The following is a 22,801-nucleotide window of genomic DNA, read 5'->3' on the forward strand; positions in this document are numbered from 1 at the left end:
CCCCTGCTCTAAATTAAGAGTGTGCTTCACCCAAGCAATGTCCCACCGTCTGGCTGAGGTCCTGGCCCCCAAAGCAAGCCAAGCAGCACCTTGCTATCAGCCACACAGCCCTGCAGATGGGGCACACAGGGGTCTGAGAGTGAGTGATTGGGGGGCGGCGGTTGATACGACATCCTTGTGCAAAGAATCCCCCCCCCCCCGAGGGTCTGTTGCTGCATCTGCGCAGATTGCAAGAGCAACGTTGCTTCTGCTGCTGTTCCCCACATGGAAAAAGGGTCCCAGAGCATGTCCAGAGTCTTCCAGGGCTGCCTGTTGCCACATCTGAGTGAGCTCAGTTCCTGAGGGGTCTCAGTGAAGGGTGAGCTGATCGGTGCCCCAAATAGTCCATGTCGGAGCAGGCCTCGCCCCCCCCCCCCAACGCAAGCAGAGGACGGCAACCCACACAACTCACAAACACGCAGAGCTGCCATCTGAACATGGGCTTTTATTCCATTATTATCCAAGTACCTTTTAAAAGATAAATTGTACAAGTCAACATGTGAAAAAAACGTTCGGGAGATGCCAGCCGCTGGCCCAACCGCTGGTGGCTGATGCCGTCTTTAGAAAATGTACATATTTACAAGGGAACCCTTCAGGAAAAAAGGGAAATGAAAAACCCGCAACGGGTCCGAGGCCTTCGGGGTCCCCGCCGGCACAGAGGGCAAGCGGGACCCGGGGAGGAGGCCGTCCGGGGCAGTGGGTGGCAAACAGAACAGGCGTTTGAAGGCACTCGGTGACGTACGCAAGAAGGTGCAGGGCTCTGGCGAGGGCAGGCGGCCCCCACAGCCCAGGGGTACCTGGAGAGCAGCAGGGGCGGGGATCAGGCAACTGGGGAGGCGAAGGCTGCCCCCGGCAGGGAGGCAGAGCAGGGGCAGCCACCATCCAGGGTGAGGGGCACTGAATACACCCAGATCTATGGGGCGCAAGGAGGAGGCTCAAAGGGGCAGCCCAGAGGTCCCGTCCCACCTCCCAGCAAACACCAGGCTGCCCCTTCTCTAGACGATGAAATCTGCTCTCTCCTCAAGACTCCCCCCTCCCCAACCCCTCTGACCTGGCAAGGTGGGCAGCAAGGCGTGGAAAGGCCGCGGGCTGAGATGGAGGGGCCAGTCGCCAGCCGTAGAGCAGCAAGGTGCAAAGTATCAAGTGGCAGCTCGTTCCACAGGTGAACAAGCACCCTTTGGAACTTCCCCACCTGTGGGGCTGCTGCCGCCCTCCCCGTCCCAGAGGAGCATGTGCACTTTTTTGGGGGGGTGGCTGGACCGCCCCGTTCCTGATGATATCAAAACGGGCGGCTTCGGTGAACGGCCCCCTAATGCGCAAAGCATCGGCGTTATGTTGAGGGGGCTGGTGGCGCCCCACAGGCAGACAGGGGGAAGGCAGAGCCATTCTGGGCAGCGGGTGTGGAAGGATGCCAGTGCTGCCGGTGCCCCCCCTGGCCCCCTCCCTGGCCGGCGCTTCCGCCCATCTCTGGCTGCTTCCATCTCGCTCGGCCTCCTCTGGGCTAGTCAATCTTCTCCACCTTCCCAATGATCTTCTCCTCAAAAATGGGCAGGACGGCCTCATCCTCCCGCACCTCTTCGAACACCACGCCGCAGTCGAACTCATCACTTACTTTCTTGAAGTAATACCTGCAAGACAGAGCGTGTGGGGGATCCAGAGCCTGCAACCCCTCGGAGGCTCAGTGGGGCGCTCGGGGGCCCTTCCAGCACAAACCCAAGGCAGAAGGCAAAGGGGGCAGCAAGGAGGACCCCAGGCCAACCCCCCCCTTCCCCGCAGCTGGGCCCTGTCCTCCGAGACCCAACTCTACAGATTCACTGGAAACCACCGACAGCATTTTAGCACAAGTGACGAGGACAGAGGAAACGCGCAAACTTTTGCAGGGCTTCCGCGGAGCAGGCTGATGAGCCAAACCCTCTGCGGATCCTGATGCAGAATGACCGGCAGGCCAGCGCACTTTTTAAACTGGGGTAGAGAAATCTGTGTCGCTCCAGGACTGCAGCTCCCATCATTCCTGACCGCTGGCCATGCTGCTGGGAGCTGAAATCTGGCGACACCAGGGGGGTCCCCACAGCTCCCCCTGCTTTAAAGCAAGTTTCTAGTCCTCATCAGAATACAAGAAGGGTCATGTGGTGCATGGCTGCGCTGACAGAGGGCTCCCCTCACAGCTCAGGTGCCCCTGACTCCTGCCACCCCCACCTCTAAAATGGGCCCATTCTGCTCTCTGCCAATAAACTAAAGGAGAGGTTCGGGGGGGGGGGAGGAAATTGTCAGTTTAGAAGAAAGCATGCAACTCTGAACATGACGTGCCATTTAGTGTGTTTGGGGTTTCCCTTGGCACAGGCTTCCTCAGCTCTGATGCAAACAAAATCGGGTTTTGACTTGAGTTTCCTTCTCCAAATACCTCTTGGCTTGGTTCTGCAGAGGTGAGATTTGCACAGCGATCCGTCTCCCAGGCGCCCTCCCCCTGCCTCTTTCCTGCTTCTGTGCCAACCGACAGAGTTGGGGCCCACACATTTGTGGGACTTGTCATCCCCAGGGGCAGAGGCTGGAGGCCACGAGACAAAGAGGGGAAGCACCAGAGGCAAGGCTTCTTGCCCAGGGACCCGAGGCATCCCTCCCTGCTCACCTGTAGTTCCCTTTCTTGGTGAGCAGCTCCTTGAAGTGGCCCAGGGTGACGACGCGGCCTTTGACCAGCGTGCGGTAGGGGATGGGTTCTCCGCAGAAGTAGTAGGCCACCACAATGTTCTCGCAGGGCTGAGCAGAGCTGGCCCCCGGCCTCTTCTGCACCTTCGCCCTGCAAGGCAAACACAGCACAAGCCCTTTACACGGCAGGAAGCCGATACACCACCTGCTGAACTTCCTTGGAGGAGGGAGGGAACCAGCTCCCTTGCAAACCGGGGGCAAGAACGGCACAGGCCCCCACTACCGGGACCCAGGAAGCTCTGGGGGAGAAAAGCTTCCTCTCCAGTCCCAGAAGCCCAAAGGAGAAGGGCGGCAGGTGACTGGAACTTCCCATAGCCAAAGGGCAGGAACACAGAGAGAGGAAAAAGCCACAGCTCAGAGAGGGGTGCCCAGGACGGGGTGGGTGGGTGCTGCAGCCATCCCAGCATTGCTACGTGGGGAAGAGGGGGACAGACACCCCCAACGCTTACTAGGCAGGGAGCTGAGCAAAAGACCTTTCCAAAAGAGGGGGGGTGTTGGTTGCCTCAAAGACCGAAGGATTTGTTCAGACAAAGGGACGCCACCTCTTTCTCTGGGAACGACTCAGCCCCAAGATGTCCCTGCTAAGGGAAAAGCCCTCGCTTGCCAAGGAACCTCCTTCAAGGAGCTTCGCCAAGAGCCCTGGACCAGCACACAGATCAGCTCCTGCACAATGCAGCTCCCTTCTGTAGGAAAGGGGGCAGGAGGGGCTCAAAGCAAGAAGTCGTCCCAGCCCACTGATCCAGCGCAAGCAATGGGGGGCCGTTGGTACCCGGCTGCACCCCTCCACTCGCCAGCCTGTCCCTTCACTTCGCCAGCCCACCCTGGCTCTCTGCACACCGGCCGGGTGCTCAGACCAGACACAAAACCTTCTAGTGCGGCAAGAGCTGGAATAAAATTCACATCTGGCAAACAAGGGCCCCTTTGGTCTCAGATAGTGCAGGGGTAAAGGTAAAGGTAAAGGGACCCCTGACCATTAGGTCCAGTCACAGACGACTCTGCGTTTGCGGCGCTCATCTCGCTTTATTGGCCGAGGGAGCCAGCGTACAGCTTCCGGGTCATGTGGCCGGCATGACTAAGCCGCTTCTGGCGAACCAGAGCAGCGCATGGAAACGGCGTTTACCTTCCTGCCGGAGCGGTACCTATTTATCTACTTGCACTTTGACGTGCTTTCGAACTGCTAGGTGGGCAGGAGCAGGGACCGAGCAACGGGAGCTCACCCCGTCGCAGGGATTCGAACTGCTGACCTTCCGATCGGCAAGCCCTAGGCTCTGTGGTTTAACCCACAGCGCCACCCGTGTCCCTTAGGGGTAGATGAGACTAAAAAGCCCAGAACACAAATATTCATGGCCCTCTAGTGGCTATGATGGCTCACTTACTAGAAGTAATGTATTCAGGGATGCCATACTTCTGGATTTTCCCAGACATAACTGAGATTTCAAAGGCGGAATTGACATCTGGGAGGAATTTCTGAAACGCAACACTTTTTTTGGCTCAACAACTTTTGGGGCATCCTGCTTTTGACTTTTTGAAATATGGCAACTTGATTCTGACCAAAAGAAGCCTCCTAGGCCTAGATCATAATACAGTTGTACCTTGGAAGTCAAACAGAATCCGTTCTGGAAGTCCGTTCAACATCCAAAACGTTCGAAAACCAAATCGTGGTTTCTGATTGGCTGCAGGAAGCTCCTGAAGCCCCATCGGACGCTCGGGTTCCAAAAGTAAGTTCGCAAACCAGAACACTCAATTCCAGGTTTGCAGCATTTGGGAGCCAAAACATCCGAGTTCCAGGGCGTTTGGGATCCAAGGTATGACTGTATACACCAAGAGGCTTAACTTAGTCAGAATCAAGTCTGCACTTCCAGAGTTAACACTAAATACATTCCTTCTGGAGGATCTGTGAAAATGTGTGTCCTGGGTTTTTTGGACTCATGTTCTATCCATGTACCATCTGAAACCAAAGGGGCATGTTGGTTGCCACGTGCAAAAAATATTGGCATTCTTTTCAGCTCTCCAACCCCAAAAGGCAAGCCACAGAACCAGCCCCACAGGCCCCACGGCAACAACAGTTGAGAAGAACGTCGGAGGAGCTCTGCTGCCACCAAGGCCCCCCGGCCCAGCACCCTCTCCCCGTGGCCAAAAGCAGCTGGAGGCCAGCAGTCATCTCCTGCTGCTGCCCCCCAACGAGAAGCAGGCGGCCTTCCACTGGCACCAGGGGGCATCAGCCCTAGACGGCACAGACCCTCCTCCTCCTCCTCCAACTTGTCTAATCCCATTTTAAAGCTGCCCGAGACTACCTGCCGCTAACACCTGAGCTGCACTGGGCACCAGGGGCAGGCGGGAGGCTGAGGCCAGGCAACCAGAGGAGCCAGGAAAACAAGGACTCCCTGAGCAGCGAAGGAGGGAGGGAGGCTCTCCACCTGCCTAGTGGTGGCTGCCTGCCAGATCAGAGGCTTCCCAGCAGCGCGTGAACGGGCACTTTGGGGGCAAAGAGGCTCCAGGGGGGTCCCTGCAGCCTCCCTGCTGTGCCCTACAGGACCGCCTCTCCTGGTATGCCCCGCAGAGGACCTTAAGGTCCACAAATAACAACACTTTGGAGGTCCTGAGCCTCAAGGTGGTTAGATTGGTTTCAACCAGAGCCAGGGCCTTTTCAGTACTGGCCCCAACTTGGTGGAACACTCTGTCACAAGAGACTAGGGCCCTGCGGGACTTGACATCTTGCATTTTAAATTGCATTTTAACCTGTATTCCTTTGGTGGAATGCTCTGTCCCAAGAGACCAGGGCCCTGCGGGACTTGACATCTTTCCGCAGGGCCTGCAAGACGGAGCTGTTCCGCCTGGCCTTTGGTTTGGACTCAGCCTGACCCTTATGTTTCCCTCCCCTTATGGTTTTGATCTATAGGCTACTTTTAAAATGAGGCTGCATTTTAAATTGCATTTTAACCTATATTCCTTTGATGAAACGCTCTGTCCCAAGAGACCAGGGCCCTGCGGGAATTGACATCTTTCCGCAGGGGCTGCAAGGCAGAGCTGTTCCGCCTGGCCTTTGGTTTGGACTCAGTCTGACCCGTATGTTTCCCTCCCCTTATGGTCTTGATTTATCGGCTACTTTTAAAATGAGGCTGCATTTTAAATTGCATTTTTACCTGTATTTTAAACTGGTTCCCCACCTCTCTTTTTCCCGTATTATGTTTTTACTGTGATTTTATTGGTGTTAGCCGCCCTGGGCTCTGGCCAGAGAGGGCGGAGTATAAATAAATTATTATTATTATTACTACTACTACTACCATTATTAGGGTTCCCTGGTCCAGCCGCCCCGTGGCTGAGGCGGTCCTGGCAAGGCGGCAGAGCGAAGCCCCCTGGCAGGGCGGGGGGTGGGGAGGGTTCTAGAGCCGCTATGGGACGGGTGGGTGGGAGGGAGGAGACAGGAAGAGCTGGGGCACCTACTCAGACTCGGAGAGATCCAGGTCGGAGACGGCGGGCACCACACTCAGCAGCGGCATGCAAGCCGGCCTGACAGAGGAGGAGCGACCTCGCTGGATCACCTCTTGGGCATACCTGGGGAACAATCTCAGACATTAGACAAGCCTTCCTGCCGCCGGGGAGCCCCGTGGGGTGCAGGCCCCAAAGGCCGGGGGACTGGGGCCTCCTCTCTCTGCCCCTCTCCCGGGGGCCTGCCCAGGGAGCTCAGAGAGCAGGAGGGAAGCTCTGCCACCTGGGGAAGGAGGGGGGCCCGGGAGAGGCGCTGGCAAGAGACCCCGGCCAGGGCCCAAAGCACAGCTCTGCTCGGGGCCAGAAACACAACAGGAGCCGACCTGGTGGCCCTTCGGGCAGGAGGATGGAGGGGTTTAAAAAGGGATCCGACAACTTTGCGGAGGAGGAGAGGGCTCTCAATGGCCAACAGCCCCCCTGGCTAGGCGCTGAGGCAGCGATGCTTCTGATCGACAGCAGCTGAGAGTCTTCCTGGGATCAGGCCCCGCATCCAGGTTCCCTTTGGGGCTTTGGGGGCCTCCTCTGAGAACAGGATGCCGGGTTAGAGGGGCCAGGGGCCAGATCCAGGGGGCTCTCCTTATGAAGGGGGCGGCACACCCCAAAGGCCACCAGCAGCGGAGGCGTCTCCCCCCCCCCCATGACAAAGGGGGTTGAGAGCTAGTCACCTGGGCCCAAAATGCACACACACACCCCACCCCTCTGGAGCAAACAAGCCCCCTCAGCTCCCTCACAGTCGCCTGTGTCTTTGGGGGGGGGGGTCCTCACAGAGCCGGCAAGTCTCACACCGCAGCCTCCCAACTGCAGCACAGAGCAGAGGGCGCCCCCCCAAGCATCTCTGTCTGTTCCTCCAGTCGAAGAAGAAATAAGCGCCAAGAGGCAAGAAGCAAGGGGAGCTGCTCTGCCCGTTGCAGCTGAGATACCCCCACCAGCCACCACCCCAAAGTCCCAGAGGAGAAGTGCTGCTCTGCTTAGCAGGTAAAAGTGCAAAGGGGAGGGCTGTGCAGAACACCCACCAGCCAGCAGCAAGCTCTGGACTCCAGTTTCTCTCAGGAGTGGAGGGACCAGACCAGCCCCTGGAGGGCAGCAGACCCCCTGCAAGGCACACCAACCTCCCCCAGGTTTTGCTACAGGCCCTTTTTGTCTTTTGGCCCCCATCTCCAGCTGTTCAAGGCCCTTCTGCCTGCCGGGGAGCCAAACCCAGCAGCCCCCTCCTCACTCTGAAAGGCAGTGCGCCAGGTGCAAGGCCAGGGGGTCTGGGGGGAGGCAACCACCCACCCACTCCTGGTCAACCCAGTGGCCAGGACAAGGCCACACCCCCTCCCCCTAAAAGCGCGCCCCCCCCGGTCGTACCGCTGCTTGGCCGGCGGCTTCCCCGTCCTCTTCTCCTCCTCCTCCAGGCGCCGCCGGGCTTCCTCCAGCTGCGTCAGCGGGTTGGGGGCCGGGTTGGGGGGCATGGTGGGGTCCTGGATGAAGGGGTGCGAAGGCTGGACGACGTTGCGCAGCTGGGCGCTGACCCACGGGTGGACGGCCATGGGGCGCTCCACGGAGACTGGCCGGGGCAACTCATGGGGCAGTTGCTTCTTGGCCCCGGAAGAGCTGGGGGGGGGAGGGAGAGACAAAGCAGAAAAGGTTTTGGGATAGTACAACTAGTGCAGCTGCTGTAGAAGGGAGCGAAAGAGGCATTTTAGCATCACACAGACTGCCACTGGAATTAGAGAGCCCAATGTCCCCCTCCTTGTGGAATTGGGGGGGGGAAACCTGTCAAAGGTCTGGCCAGTTCTCTCCCTCTCCTATGTGCCCCCCACAAGAACCGCCCCCCTCCAACAGATCAGTGCAGAGCAACAGATAAGGGGCCCTCTGCCTCCTGCCCCTTCCCCAAGGAACTGGAAAGTTGGGGGGGGGCATCTTCTTCTGAAGGTCTGGAGGGGGGGAAGAGGGGGCAGCCAAACATAATATATAACAATAATAATAAAATTTTGTTTATATCCCGCCCTCCCCAGCCGAAGCCAGGCTCAGAGTGGCTAACAACAACAAAAATAACACAGTTTACATAAAATGATAATCAATTAATTGAAATACATTCCAAAATCAATTCATGCAGAGAGAAGCTGCGAGGGGCTAAGGGGAAGCGCCAGGAACAGAAGCAGCACCAGCCGATCTGCAAGGAAGGAATGTAAGGAGCTGCCTCACACAGAGTCAGGCTCTCGATCCATCTAGCTCAGTATTGCCCACACTGACTGGCAGCAGCGGCTCTCTGGGATTCAGGCAGCCTCTGCCAGCCCCACCTGGAGACGCCAGCAAGGATGGAGCCAGGACCTTCTGCCGGCCAGAAAAGGAGGCCTGTGAAGGGAGGGGGTGCTCTGGCTTGGGGCATGAGGGATGCCCACCGGCAGTTGCTCCCAAGGCTGCCAACTGGGAGCAATGAGAGGATCAGGCCAATGCTGATGCTGAAGAAGGCAAGCCCCCTTGGGCTCCCCCCTGCAGCCAGGCAGCCTTGCTTTCCGGCAGTGGAGCTTTTGCACCCGTGGCCGCCCGCTCCCCCTGCCCCTCTCACCCGTGGCCTGTCTTCTTGTGCCTGCTGATCTCCTTCTCGCCTTCGATGATCCACTGCATGATCTTCTGGTTCTTCTCCACGTCCTCCGAGGAGCCTGGAGCGTCATAGCCACTGCCGTCGCTCTTCCCCAAATCGGCTTTCTTGACGCTCCTCTTGGAGAGCAGGCTGGCTTTCCCGCTACGAGGAAGAAGGAAGCAAGCCTCAGTCATGAGTTGCTCCCAAGAGTGGAATTGGGGGGGGGGTGATCTGCTGCACTGCAGGCCCTCCATCCTGCCCCAGCCCTCCATCCTGCCACTGGCTTGCACCAGAAATCCTCCTCGCCGGGAAGGAAGCTCCCCCCCCCAAGCATTTCTGCCTGGCTGCCCCTGCCCACCTGCGGCTCACAGGGGCCAACGCCCGTCCCAATGGGCCCCCTCCGCCGCCACTCACCCATAAGCCGAGGGCTCCGGGGGGCCCAGGCTCTCCCCAAAGGCCCGCGACTTGGCAGCGTAGCTGTGCACGTCCACGTTCCAGGCGAAGGGTCCTGGCGCGCCCTGGCCGGCCTCCGCCTCGGGTGGCTCCTTGGGCTTGAGCGCCCCGTGGTGGTGGACCAGGTGGTGGTGGTAGACGTGCTTGTGGTGGTGGAGGCCGGCCGTGTCCGCCTTGAGGGCCGCCTTGGCCCCGTGCTTGCCGTGCCCGAGGGGCACCGTCCCCAGGAAGCCGTGCAGCTTGCCGGCCAGGCCGCCCTCGGGGGAGCGGGGCTTGGGCGAGTGGCGCCCGGGGCCCGGGGACTGGCAGCCCGGCGTCTTCATGACCCGCTGCACGTGCTCGTCCAGGATGCTTTCGGGGTTCTCCTCGTGGGCGTCCCGGAGCTGCATCTCGGCAAAGCGGGGGGCAAAGTGGGGCAAGGCCTGCGGCAGGGGGAGCTTGTGGCCCGCCAGGGGGGCCCCCAAGGAGATGTCGGCTTCCTCGCCTTCCTCCTCCTGCTGGGAAACACAAGGCGGGTCAAGGGAGGGTGGGGGAAGACAGATCTTAGGGAACAGCGGCAGGGGAGAACAAGTGAGGGGGCTGGAGTGGGGGCAAGATGTCAGGGGCTAGCTGGACGAAGAGGAGAGGTGGGAGGCACCAGCCGGGGAACCCCCAAGGGAAGACGGCTCAGAGCCAGGGTGGTGGGACACAAGGGAGACGTCAGAGGGAGAAGACTGGGAGGTGCTGGATGCTGAAGGGGCAACAAGGTTTAGGGAGTAGGTGACAGGGAGCAGTTCAGACTCAGAGGCTGAAGCGGGGGGGGGGGTCAAGAGACCGCAGAAGACTCTAGGGAGTCTCCCTCTCCGTCTGTGACAAGCCCCGCTCCCCCCCGGTCTCTGAGAACGTGCAGAGTAATGAGGAGAGCAGAACAGAGGTGCACGGACACCATCGGATACTGCTTGGGAAACATCCAGGCGAGGCTGGGGCAGGGATCTCCACGTAAGCCACAGCTGCTCCCGCCGCCCTACTGACCGCTCGGACACGCTTCAGGCGCTCCTCCAGCTTGGCCTCCGCCTCCCGGTCCCTGAGGACTTCCTCCAGGCGGTTGATCAGCTCGGCAGCAAATTTCTGTGGTTCAACGTGGATATCCTTTGGCATTCGGTAAGTACGCTGTGGGAACAACACGCAGCCCTGGTTGGCAAAGGGGCCGGCCACACCCCACACCCCAGCCACGCAGCGCACAAGGCCCCGGCCACCCTCGCTTGCCCACCAGCCCTCCCGACTCTGAGTGGCAGCTGCAGAGGGAGAAAGGCCTTTCCCAGGGGCTGGTCCTGCTGGGCCTCATCCCATAAGCAGAGCGGATGCTCTCCCTCTGGAAGACAGGAGGAGGCTTGGCATGACTCACGGGAATGTGAGGTAGTGACACACGTCCATTTGCTTTGGCACTTTCCTGCATCTCTCGACGATGCTGCTTCCGGAGTCGGTACGGCGGGATCCCGTCTCTGGCAAGAGGAAACAGTGACAGTTTGCGCAGGGCAAGGCAAGCTCCAGGCGGAAAGGGGTGCAGTGGGGACAGCGCAGACGGCCAGGGGTCATGGACCGGCTGGAGGCAGAGTAGAGGGGGAGGCAGCAGCCGGGGAACCCCCAGGGCAAGGAGGCTCAGGGCCAGAGGACTTCTCCCTCTGACCACCCCTGGTCGCCCAGTCACCAGTCCTCTTCTGGAAGGTGTCGGAAGCGGAAGAGGCAACAGGGTTTAGTGAGTGGGAAGAGAGCAGTGCAGACTCGGAGGCAGAGTGCAGGCAGGCTGTGGAAGAAGACAGGGAGACTCCCCTCCTGCTGTGAGCAGCTGCCCTCCCCGCTGGTCTCCCAGAATGTGCAGAGAAATTACGACAGCGGAGCCACGAGAGGCAAGAAGACAAAGGCTTGGGCCACTGGGGAAGGAGCCTTAGAGAGCGAAGGGAACTCCTTCAATGGCACCCTTTAAATGGCACCTTTTTGACCTTTAAAGCCCTATGCGGCCTAGGATCCAGGCACCTACGGGACCGCCTCTCCTGGTATGCCCCGCGGAGGACCTTAAGGACCACAAATGACAACACTTTGGAGGTCCCAAGTCGCAAGGTGGTTAGATTGGTCTCAGCTAGGGCTAGGGCCTTTTCAGTACTGGCCCCAACTTGGTAGAATGCTCTGTCCCAAGAGACTAGGGCCCTGCGGCACTTGACATCTTTCCGCAGGGCCTGCAAGACAGAGCTGTTCTGCCTGGCCTTTGGTTTGGACTCAGTCTGACCCTTATGTTTCCCTCCCCTTATGGTTTTGATCTATGGGCTACTATTAAAATGAGGCTGCATTTTAAATTGTATTTTAACCTCTATTTTAAATTGGGTTTTTTTCCTATTATGTTTTTATTTTAATTTTACTGGTGTTAGCCTCCCTGAGCTCGGCTCTGGCCGGGGAGGGCGGGGTATAAATAACATGTAGTATTATTATTATTATTATTATTATTATTATTATTATTGGGAGCAAGACCTCCTGGAAAGAGTTCCCGAGACCACTTGGATTTTTCAGGGGGTACTCAAGGCCACGCAGCACCGTCACCTCTTTTTGTTGTTGTCAAAAAGTGTGGCACATACTGTAACGACTTCATGGCGAGAACTGGCACTTATTTTTCTAGGGGAAAAGCCCTGCTTACGCCTGACACCAGGTGCTGCTGCCTCCCTGGATGCCAGGCCCACACCTTGAAGCAGGATAGCAAGGTCCACAGGGAAGGGTGTGAGGGCCACATTGCAAGGCATCTCACAAGAAGGGATCTTGCCCCCACCCCCCGCTCAAGTCCTGCCAGCTTCCTCCTCGGACGCAGGCTGCCTGCCACCACTGCATGCCCACAGCGGCCTCCGCGGTCAACGGCTCAGACTTCTCCCTCCCCCCCCTCCATCGCAGGTGCCCACCTGCCCAGGACAACCTGTAGATGGCTAAATATTCTGCCCCCCCCCCTTATTTATAAGAAGAGGCTGGCAAATGTGTCCTCTGTGGCAGGCATGCCAGGATTAGGGTGCCTCAGGCGTGGAACTGTAATTGCTGCAAATATTCAGGATTTATTAGGTGTTATTTTTAGAAATAGGCTGCCTGTGGGGATCATTCTTAAGGGAGCACCACAACCCGCCTTCGACCAGCGTCTCTGCAATGGGGAAGGGGCTTCATCCCCCACTGCAGCTCCAACGGCAGTTTCCTGACCTTCGGCACAGAAAAAACCCTTGTAAACCCAACATTTGTTCTTCATTAGAGCCTTCCCTGGGCTGCTGCTAGCTCTCGTTACAGCTTGTGTGGATTTACTCAGGCTAAATAAATCCGGAGTTTCAAAAACGAATTTCTGCAGGAAGAGAAGGTCGAGGCCTGCAGAGACAGAGACCTTTGCGATGCTGCAAGGGTGGCGACCGTGTATCTGCCCTCAGCGCAAGGCAAATGGCTCTGACCACAAGCAGGTGCACGCTTTCCAAACGCACAAGTCCTCCGGGGCCAGGGAAAGTCACATCCGACCACTACTACGAAGGAGGCCTGGCATGGAGAGCCCTCACCCACAGTGCAACGTGAAGCTTCTCCCAGAAGCCAGGGGGCGGGTGTGTGTGTGTGGAGCTATTAGCCCCACAGCTGGGAAAGCCCAGGGGGTCTGCAGAAGAAGCCGGAGCAGGCAATGGGAGGCAGGCTACAAGGACAAGACTCCCACCAGCCACTTGCTGGAGCCAGGCCTACCTGCCTGCAGCAATGGGAAGGGCGAGGCAAGCTGCCATTTTGCTAATATTGTTTTACAGATTATAACTGCTTTACTGATGACTTGTTAATCATATAACATGACTTATGCTGTAACTGTGATGCTTAGCTTATTTTTTAGTTGCTGGTTTGTTAACTGAAAAAGTTTTACTGACTATTTGTTAATTATTACATGTATTATATGTAATCATATTATATTCCAGGCTGTTCTTGCGGTGCTCTGTTCTGCTGTTGCTGTTTATTGTTTGTAAGCCACTTTGGGATTCGCTGGAATGGAAGGCAGTGTAGAAATACAGTAAACCGAATCAAATCAAGGCAGCAATAAGCAGGCTCCCCCTGGCTCCCTGCGCCCTCCAGATGTTGCTGGCCTTCCTCCTCCCTGGCTCCCATGGGGCCAAGCTGGCTGCTGGGGCTGCTGGGATTTGGAGTCCAGCCGCGCCTGGAGAGGACTCCTGTGCAGGCCACGCCCCCTCTGCTCCCTGCTCCGCCCCCTTGTCCTGGCAGCCCAGTCCCAGGTGTCTCTCTCGGGGCAGGTACTCACACACTGCTGTCTGTCAGCGACATGGTGTCGGCGTCACTGGACATGCTGTGCTGCTCGCTGTCGTTGGCGCTGGTGGCGGGTGCCAAGGCGTAGCCCGTGTTGACGTAGTAAGGGTTGACTGGCTCTCTCCAAGGCCCATGCCTGCAAAGGAGCAGAAAGAGAGAAGGGGGTCCAGGTCACCCTCCAGACTCCAGTCCCTCGAGGACCCCTCCCATCCAGCCTTCGAAATTCCCCAGGCACCAAGCGCATTTCACAACTGGCGTGGATGCCAACTGTGACCACACAGAGATCTCTGGGCGCCAGGTTGGTGATAGACATGCCCACCTGGCTGGCCCCTCCAGCTTCCTTAAGCAGGTCAGCAGAAGAGTTTATCTGTTCCATTTGTCTCCCCCCTTTTTCTCCAAGGAGTCCATGGTTCATCCCCCCCCCCTCAGCTGATCCCTACAACGACCCTGTGAGGTCGGCTAAGAGGCTGTGACTGACCCAGTGAGCTTCATGACAGAGGGCGGATTCGAACTCTGATCTCCCAGGTCTTTGTCTGACACTCTCACCACTACACCCCACTGCCTTCCTAAAGTACTTCTGCTATGGATGGTTGATTTTGAGGTTTTAATGTGTTGCAAACCACTTTGAGATCTTCTTTCTTTAAAATATAAAGCGGTAGAGACATGAACGGTGGCGATGAAGAATAATCCCCACTGGCGGGAAATGGCGCCTCTGACATTCAGTTGTGGCAACCATAATAACCAAGGTTTAAGGTGCCATTTGGCAACTGGCTTATATATCTGAGCCACCACAGAAACATGGAGCCAACGTGAGTGGACTATGGCACTTAGAGGACGCTTAACTCACCACCGGAGGGTGATAAGAGGAATAATAAAGAAAAGTGGGCTTGACTCTGCAGGGTCTCAATTTATAACCTTGATGAACAACAGCACAGCCATCTCCCTTCCATCTCAGTCATAGCAGCCGCTTTAGACTGACGTGTACCCTGAGGATGGCAGCTTAATCTTTAATGTAGAAGATTTTCCAAGTCGGTTTTTTTTGCCTTACAACTGTATACAAGACAATAATACATGTCTTGTATTTTGTCCTGGAAAGCAACACTTCATCCTTGGTAACTGTTTGTAAAGGTCCCAATATAGTCCGTATTGGGGGTGGGGGTGGTACAATTTGCCTTTGGCACCTTCTGGGTCCCACCAATGGGGACTGCAAAGGGGGCAGAAGCAACTTGGAAGCTCCTGCAGAGAAGCAGCCCCACAACTAGGAAGTGCCAAAGGCGTCTGGTCACACGTACAAAAGCCCCCCAGCACAGACCTCCACCATTTCCCAAACTAGATGGCACTGAGCGGCCAGCAGAGGGAGAACACCAGCCTCACAAGGCACAACCACGTTGCACTGGGTCAAGGACCAAGGAACCCAAAACTGCGCTCCCAAGAAGGCAGCCAAGGCATGGAAGGGGCTGAGCTCAGGCTTGCTGGCAGAAGGTGCCGATTCATTCCCTGACAGTTGTGGCGGAAAGCACTGGGGAAAACCCTTGGAAAGCCGTGGTCAACCAGAGAAGATGGCAGCCAACCAGAGAGGACCCAAGGCTGCTTCACATGTGCCTCTGGAGAGGGTCTTCCATCTGCCCAAAGGCTTCCTGGGCAGAAGTCTCCCAAAGAGAGCAAAGGAGCAAGGACCCCGTATCACCCACCCCCAGGGCTGGGCTATTGCAGGTGCTATAAATGGGTAAAGGTAAGGGACCCCTGGACGGTTAAGTCCAGTCAAAGGCAACTATGGGGTTGCGGCACTCATCTCGCTTTCAGGCCAAGGGAGCCGGCGTTTGTCCACAGACAGCTTTCCGAGTCATGTGGCCAGCAGGATTAAACCGCTTCTGGCACAACAGGACACTGTGATGTAAGCCAAAGTGAACGAAAACACTGTTTACCTTCTCACCACAGAGGTACCTATTTATCTACTTGCGCTGGTGTGCTTTCGAACTGCTAGGTTGGCAGGAGCTGGGACAGAGCAATGGGAGCTCACCCCGAAGGGGAGATTTGAACCACCGACCTTCTGATCGGCAAGCCCAAGAGGCTCAGTGGTTTGGACCACAGCGCCACCTGCATCCCTGCTATAAATGAAAGTGGGAAGGAGACCTGGGGTTTTTCACTTGAGGCTGGAGTTAAAAAATGCTTCCCTGTGGACGTGGAATGCCCAAAGGGAGACCCAGCCAGCCATGATCAGGGGCAGCACAGTTTAAAACACCACATAAGGCTGATTAATATTCTACAGACTTTTAAATATGCTTGGGGGATTATTGTGTTTTCCTTGTTTTGCTTTAACTATTTACTTGTGCTTTTACCTTGCATTTTTACCCTGTGACTCACCCCCTGAGATCTTGTAAGAAAGGGCTGAATATACCATATTTTTTGCACCATAACACTCACTTTTTTCCTCCTAAAAAGTAAGGGGAAATGTCTGTGCGTGTTATGGAGGGAATGCCTACGGGTGGCATGCCTACGGATTTTCCTCCTCTAAAAACTACGTGCGTGTTATGGTCGGGTGTGTGTTATAGAGCGAAAAATACGGTAAATCTAATACACAACAACAACAATAACATGACCAGGTGTGGGGCAAACAGAAAGGGATTCTGGAAGAAGCACCTGCGTCCTTCACCCACCCGCATACTGCCCCCCTGGGGTGTGGATCTGGAGATCAGGCTGATCCACGTTTAGGGCCCTCGGAGGTGGCAGCACGAGGCTTCCTCCGACCCAAGGCAGCGGAGCGCTCCCCAAAGGCACCAGCGTCCCTGCCTTGCTGGCTGTGCAAGAAGCGGCCCCTGAGCTTCTCCAGGTGGCCCTTCCCAGAAAGGCCCAGGCTCTCTCCGCATCCAGCAGGCCCAGCTCAGGGCAGGCAGCCATGAACGTTTCCCTTTATTAACAGAAATTCCAGGGAGCTTTTCATCTGGAATGCATTACTATGAGCAGAAGGAAGGAATGAAAGAAACGCCACCGTCCGCACACAGACGGGGGCAAACTGTTCCAGATCCCTTCCTGCCCTGTTTACAAGAGCGGCTTCGGCTAGGGAAGCAGGCCTCCTGTTTCGGGAACGCCAGCCATTGTTCCCGCAGGGTGCAGGCAGCCTCCGGGGCCAGCTTCACCTCCAAGGAGCAGGACCCAGGTCCCAGCATGGGCAAAAGCAAAGGCCCACGCCAGCCCTTGCCACCTTCACGTGGCTCAGGACGCCCAGCTGGGCCAAGAGCAGCCCACAGTGGCCAAAGCAAGAGGGGCAGCAGGATTGGGGGGGCACACACTCCACCAGCACATGCTAGCAGGAGGCCTGACCTAAGGGACTGGCGGAAATGCTCAGCACTGGTGATGGAAGGGAAAGATGGAGCAAGCTAGGCTGCTGAGATGCCAGGAAGAGGAGCTTCAGGCGAGGGGAAGGGGAGAGTCAGGGCCTGGGAGGAGCAGGAGAACTGGCCGGAGGTGGCAGGGGGCTGGAAGGAAACAAGGCATGCAGAGGAGGCTGAGGCTGAGCAAAGGCAGGCAGTTCTGGCTGTGTGACGCAGGATCTGGGCAAGAGTCTGAGAGGTGGACAGACCCAAGGGGGAGTGGAAGGGTCAGGCCGTGGCCATGTTCCCTCCTGGGCAGAAGACCAAGGGAAGGAGACAGGCCCCGACCCAACGGAAACAGACCCATGTCCCCAAGCTGCAGGTTTCCATATTAAAAGCACAGAGGAGTCGTCCAAGGATGCCCATCCACAGGGCAGGCCACAAACGAGGTGGGCTCAGGGGCCCAGTCTGCATCCAGCAGCATACCAGCCTAGCTTCACCTAGTGGCACAGGCCGGCCTTGAGCGTGAGCAAGTTGGGGGCTTTCAGCTCTGGTGGCTGAAACGTCTCTCTTTGCAGAGCTCAGAAGGAATCTCAACAATTTAAACAACAAGAGCCTCCCCCGCCCCCTCCCAGGCCGCCAGATTCGGAGCCACTTTTTCCATTTCAGCCAAATCCCATCTGCAAATCTTCTGGGGTTGTTTTTTTTAAAACACCTGTGCTACTTCGGATGCGGTGCAAGAGGGGCAAAATGTCCCCCGAAAAGCGTTTTTACAGAGTCGCATCCATTCCTCACCCTTCCATTCTGCGGTCTATTTTTACCCCAAACATTTGGTGCACAATTGAGGAGCAGCAGCAACAGGTGATGCCGTGATGCCTGCAAGGCGGGACGTGTGTTCGGATCACACTCACCAATCCAATTAGCTGTCGAAAAGGGGATGGAGGCAGGCCCCTCTGCAGAAATAAATTCCCTCAGCTAGCAAAAGCCTGCGTGCTTGGAGCTCCCTTTATTTGTAGGAAGTGCCGCAGGTGCCTATTGCACCCACAAAGGGCATTTCCAACTTGAGCTTTATGGTCTGGAGGCACCTGGCACAGCTACCCTGCTGAAGGCGGGCAGGTCTGGGGGGCGGGGGGAGCCTCCTGGGAAGAACTCAGGTGCTGCCTTGCGTTCCACGACTGTGGAAAGGCAGGCAGGACATCATGGTGGAAATGGTTAAAAAGAAAACAGCAAAATCGGCAAGATATTCATGCAGAAATGGGACTTATGTTCCAAGAGGCAGTCAAGATTTTTAAATGGATCCTGTAACGCAGAGGACGTGTGGCAAATTGTGTTTTGATCCAGTCAAAAAGTCTACCTGCCTTCGATGGATTGTGCAAGTGTATAGCTAGGAGGGCTCATTTGGGTGACTCCAAGGGAGAGAAAATCAACCGCCCGAGTGCGCAGGCAAAACTGCCAAGACCCTTCCTGGGTCGGGAACTCCCACATGGAATTGTGCGAGGAGGAAAATGTGCTTTTTCACATTATGTGCCATGACAAACACTTTCCTGAAGCTGACAGAGTTCTTCTCTCTTGGAAACACACCAAGGTGCAATCTGAAGTTTAACTCCAAACTGATTCAGGTGCATCAACTTCAAACACGAAGCAAACACCCAATGAGACTGTGATTTTGGGGGAACTGGGGTTAAAACGGCCTTGAAGCTTGTCACTTCCACTGCCAGTATCCGGGCCCAAAGACGACGATCCCATTGATCCCTTACGCAGGGCAGCAGCAACTTTTAAACCAGTGAAGTAAGAAAACCAGGTGGCTGTGGGCTCTGCTTAATAATAAGAATAATAATTTTATTATTTAGACCCTGCCCACCTGGCTGGGTTTCCCCAGCCACTCTAGGTGGTTCTGATTGCCCTCTCTTGCTAGCTCTGGAAACTGGGGAGAAGGAGCAGAAGGAGAAGGTTTCTCTTCACACAGACCCTGAAATAGGGTTTCCTTAGGAGTCTGAAAGCAGCCCCTAAGAAACAAGGACCACAGGTGTACTTTGCAAAGAAAACACACCACCACCTGCAGCCATGAACAAAAACAGGGCGTTTAGGCAAAGCATCCCCACCTGATGCATTTTAAATAAAAGCACACATTCTACTCATGTAAAAACACGCCAATTCCCAGACCGTCCACGGGCCGGATTGAGAAGGTGATTGGGCCGCATCCAGCCCCCGGACCTTAGGTTGCCTACCCCGGACTTGGAGGTTCAAACTCTACAAGGAAGGCCCAGGTAGCTGGGATCGTTTTCCAGCCTCCTGAGTAAACTAGCAAGAGATCAGAGGAGCGCCTCCTTCTCTTGCAGTTTCGCATGCAACATTCCTGTCTCAAAACCCAGATGAAAACAGTACTCAAAACGGAAGGCTCCCAGCATCTGCAACAAGGGGCGGAATTTGCTTGGGGGACGATGAGATCCAGCTGTTGCCCTCCAGACTGCTAAGACAGTAAATGCAATAGGCAAAGGGGGTGGAAGAGCTTATCTCCAGAGCCTAGCAAGAGGGAGGGTGGACCAGCAAAAGCACTTCTTGGAGCTCCCCTGCTGTTTCTAGAAGCTATTGATGCTGGGATTGGGGTTGGGTGGGGGGCAAAGAGAGACAAATAAAATAAAATGCAATTTGAGCCTAGAAGTAGATCGTGGGATATCTGGATTGAGTGGATCTTTTTAAAAAAATCTTACTAGTTTGTGTGCTATGTTCTTCTAACAAGTTTAGAGCTTATTCTAGGTTATAACAAAGTTGTTGGGGTGGGGTGGGGTGGGGTGTGAGACTCAGAGGCCAATTCTGGAGAAATTCCCAGCAATGCATCTATCAATAACTTCACCAAAATTGTTGCGAGAGCAGTTAGGCAGGACAGCAAAACTGCCAGGAGCTTCAGGCAGGGGCTGCAGCCAAGCCTTGCACACGGCAGGGGATGAGCTTCGCTCAAATCTCTGCCGCTGAAAGTAGGAAGTGCTGGGCCTGTAACCCCTTTCAGCTCTTCCCCAGCCGCCAGGGGGCGCCTCCACATCCTGCCCTGCTACCCGGTGGAAGCAGACTTCTGCCCCACGAGGTGGTGGTACGTGGTGGGGCAAGCGAGTGTCGCTCACGCTGAGACAACCTGCAGCTCTCACCTGTACTCTCTCCCCTCGCTGTATCTCCTGGACGAGGTGGCTCGCTGCGTGGCCGTCTCCAGGAGGAGCTTCTGGGTGAGCCGGCTGGAGGGAGCAGACTCCCGGCCGGCCATCTCCTCCTCCACCTCTTTGTCGCACTTCCATTCCTCGTCCTCATTAAGGGTAGGCAAATAGCCGGGGAGACACTTCCCTGTCCCCGACCCTGAGCTCTGGTCACTGTACACCTTCGGACTCTCCCCACCCGTCCTTGTATACTCCAAATAAATATCCGACTTAAGGAAGAGGGGGTACGTGTTCTCCTCAATCATGGACTGGATCTCCGTCTGGGCCTGGTCAAACATGGCCGGATCGATCAGCTGCTTCATCACGCAATCTTTTATAAAGCTCTTCGTGGCCGGCTTGATCTGCCGCGACACAATCCCGTTATTGTCCAGAATGTACTTTTTGTAAATGGCCTTGGCCAGCTTGAGCCTCTTCTCCTCGTTGGAGTCACACGGCTCCAGCTTCCGGAAGCCGCTGCAGGCAAACCAGAAGTCCAGCAAGTCCGCGCAGTCCTCCTGTTTCAGGAAGGTCCGGAAGAGGTTTATCCCATCTTGGTCGTCCAGCAGAGAGTGCAGAGACTCTGCCCATCTCAGGTAGGGAGGGGTGGGAGAAGCGCTCCCCTCTGGCTCATAGCCCAGGTCCAGGTCGGGGCGCCTCGGAGTGGCCGTGGAAGTCTCGGTTTTGATGGCATCGCACTTCCCAGAGTAGAACCCGTGGCCGCTTAGCCGCAGGTCCGTGGAAACGAGTTCCCCTTCCTCTCCCGGCACCGGGGGCCTCGGAGCATCCTCGGTGAAGCTCCCCCCAAGGTCCAGAGGGAAACCTTGGCCCTGCACACTCATCTTGACGGCATCCGCGGGCGCAGCAGCAGCAGCAGCAGAACGGCGGCCCACGCCTCAGCGGCCCAGCAGCCCCTGCCCCAGGGGGAAGACACACGGCCGGCTGCAAGGTTGGAGAAGGACGGTTAGAAAGCAGCGCAACGCTCGCAGGCTCACCCTTCCCAAGGCCCTGCAGCCCGCTCCTCCGAGGAAAAGAAGGCAAGACTTTGTCGGGCAAAGAGGGAAGAAGCTGAGCATCTTCTCCCCCAAATTAAGAGAGCCAAGGGCCCCGAATGAGCCACGCAAAAGGACCTGAACGCAGCACACGCGCCTTTCCCCATCCTCAGACGGGCGATGGCCCCCCGAACCCCTAAGAACTTCCTGTCAATTCATGCACTGCAAAGATAAGATGACAAAGTTCCCTTTCTGGTCCTGATCCTGGAAAGGGCCAAAGGGGGGGGAATCAACACCGAGTGTAGCTTTCTTTGACAGCACACCGGGATGCAAAATGATGCAGCGGGGGCTTTGAAGAAACCTCCCGAAAATATTATTTGTGCAAAGTATCCTGGAGGGCTCTTAAGAGAGGAATGGGCAATCCTTTGCAGATCCTCACAAGAACTGGCCAGCAAGAAGAGCTCTCTCTAGCACAGGAGAGTCATTTTATATTCCATTGTATGACAGAAAGCCCTTCTCTGAGCCTTTTGGGGCCCAAGAAGCCCAGCAACTCCACTCCCCCGGCTCTGGGGGCTAAGGGGCCGCCCGTCCCCCGTCCCCCATTCCCAGCTGCCCTGGGAAAATCCAGCCCCCGGCTCCCTCGGGAGGGAAGGAGCCTCTGGGTCTCAGGCTGGGTGCAAGAGACTCCTGCCTGGCAGGGGGTGGACTGGATGACCCCGGGGGTCCCTCCGGAGGGAGCCACCCCTTCGCGGGAACCCGGCCCGCCGAGAGGGGCGCCCGGGGGGTGGGCCGCGGAAAGGGGTCCGACGGGGCACTTCCTGAGGGGGGACCCTCCTCTCTCCCTCCGCCCGGCCCGACACGCGACAGGCACGTGTGAAGGCGGCTGCCCGACCCCGCAGGAGGCGCAGGCCCGTCTCCCTCCGTCTGTCTCCCTCACCGGGACAAGGAGGCGAGCCACGGCCGCGGCCCCGGACGGGAAGCCGCCGCGCAAGGCCGGCGGCCCCGGGACTCCGCCGCCGCCGCCATCATCCGCGCTGCCGCCGCCGCCGCCCCGAGCGAGGGCTCCGCTGCGCCGCCGCCGCTTCTCCCGGTGGTGGGCCTCGTCGTCCTCCTCCTCGTCTCCGCCTTCTCCGCCTCCTGGCCTGGGCCTCCTCTCCGGCCTCCCTCGCGCTCCCTTCCGCCGCCGCCGCCGGAGACGGACGAGGCTCGCCAGCGCCCCCGCAGGCCGCGCCGGGGAAACCGGAGGCCGAGCGAGGGAGGGGAGGAGGGAGGGAAGGGGCTGCGCGCGCACGCGGGCCGCGGGGGAGGTCGCCTAGCAACGCCAGGGGAGGGCTCGGCCCGGCGCGGACCACTAGGCGGCGCTGCTGCCGGCCAGGGGCGGGGAGAGAGCGAACCGGAAGCGAGGAAGGCTTTCGCCGGGGCACCGGCGCGGCGCGGGGTCGGACTAGATGACCCCTCGTGCCCCTCCGGGCCCCGGGAATTAAATGATCCTAAAGGATGGCGCGGGGTCCTAGAAGAGGCCTTGGGACGATTAATATTCCACAGCTTTTTAAATACGTTCATTGGGGGGGGGGGGTTACTGTTTTGTTGCTTCTGTCAGGGCTATCTGTGCATCTTTGATCTAGGTTTTAAAAAAAATCGTGGCAAATCTTTATTGATTTAAAATACAAACGTACAGCAAAGATAACTATAGAAGAGTTAAATACAAAAGAAGAAAACATGAAGACAAAAGGGTCAGGAAAGGAATTAAAAAGACAAAAAAAAACCCCAACAATT

The 22,801-nt window shown here is 57.0% G+C and overlaps 1 protein-coding gene across 4 annotated transcripts; it reads right to left on the reverse strand.

The window, feature by feature from the left end:
* Positions 1-464: 464 nt before the first annotated feature.
* On the reverse strand, positions 465-22,251 carry AXIN1 (axin 1). Of its 4 annotated transcripts, none has more exons than XM_083474621.1 (11): positions 21,963-22,251; positions 19,995-20,975; positions 13,536-13,676; positions 10,638-10,734; positions 10,265-10,402; positions 9,215-9,750; positions 8,786-8,962; positions 7,582-7,827; positions 6,187-6,297; positions 2,666-2,833; positions 465-1,667 (listed from the first exon to the last, which is right to left on the reverse strand). In XM_083474621.1, exons 2-11 carry the CDS (start codon positions 20,873-20,875, stop codon positions 1,541-1,543), a joined length of 2,622 nt encoding a protein of 873 aa, XP_083330747.1. In that variant the 5' UTR covers positions 20,876-20,975; positions 21,963-22,251; the 3' UTR covers positions 465-1,540. The 4 variants fall into 4 exon arrangements, with proteins under 4 accessions (XP_083330747.1, XP_083330748.1, XP_083330749.1 ...); XM_083474622.1 differs by having other exon boundaries at positions 9,215-9,747; positions 21,963-22,250; XM_083474623.1 differs by lacking the exon at positions 6,187-6,297 and having other exon boundaries at positions 21,963-22,250.
* Between the last annotated feature and the right edge of the window lie 550 nt (positions 22,252-22,801).

This window comes from Podarcis liolepis, assembly GCF_965112155.1.
Source record: "Podarcis liolepis genome assembly, chromosome: 14".
NCBI lineage: Eukaryota > Metazoa > Chordata > Lepidosauria > Squamata > Lacertidae > Podarcis > Podarcis liolepis.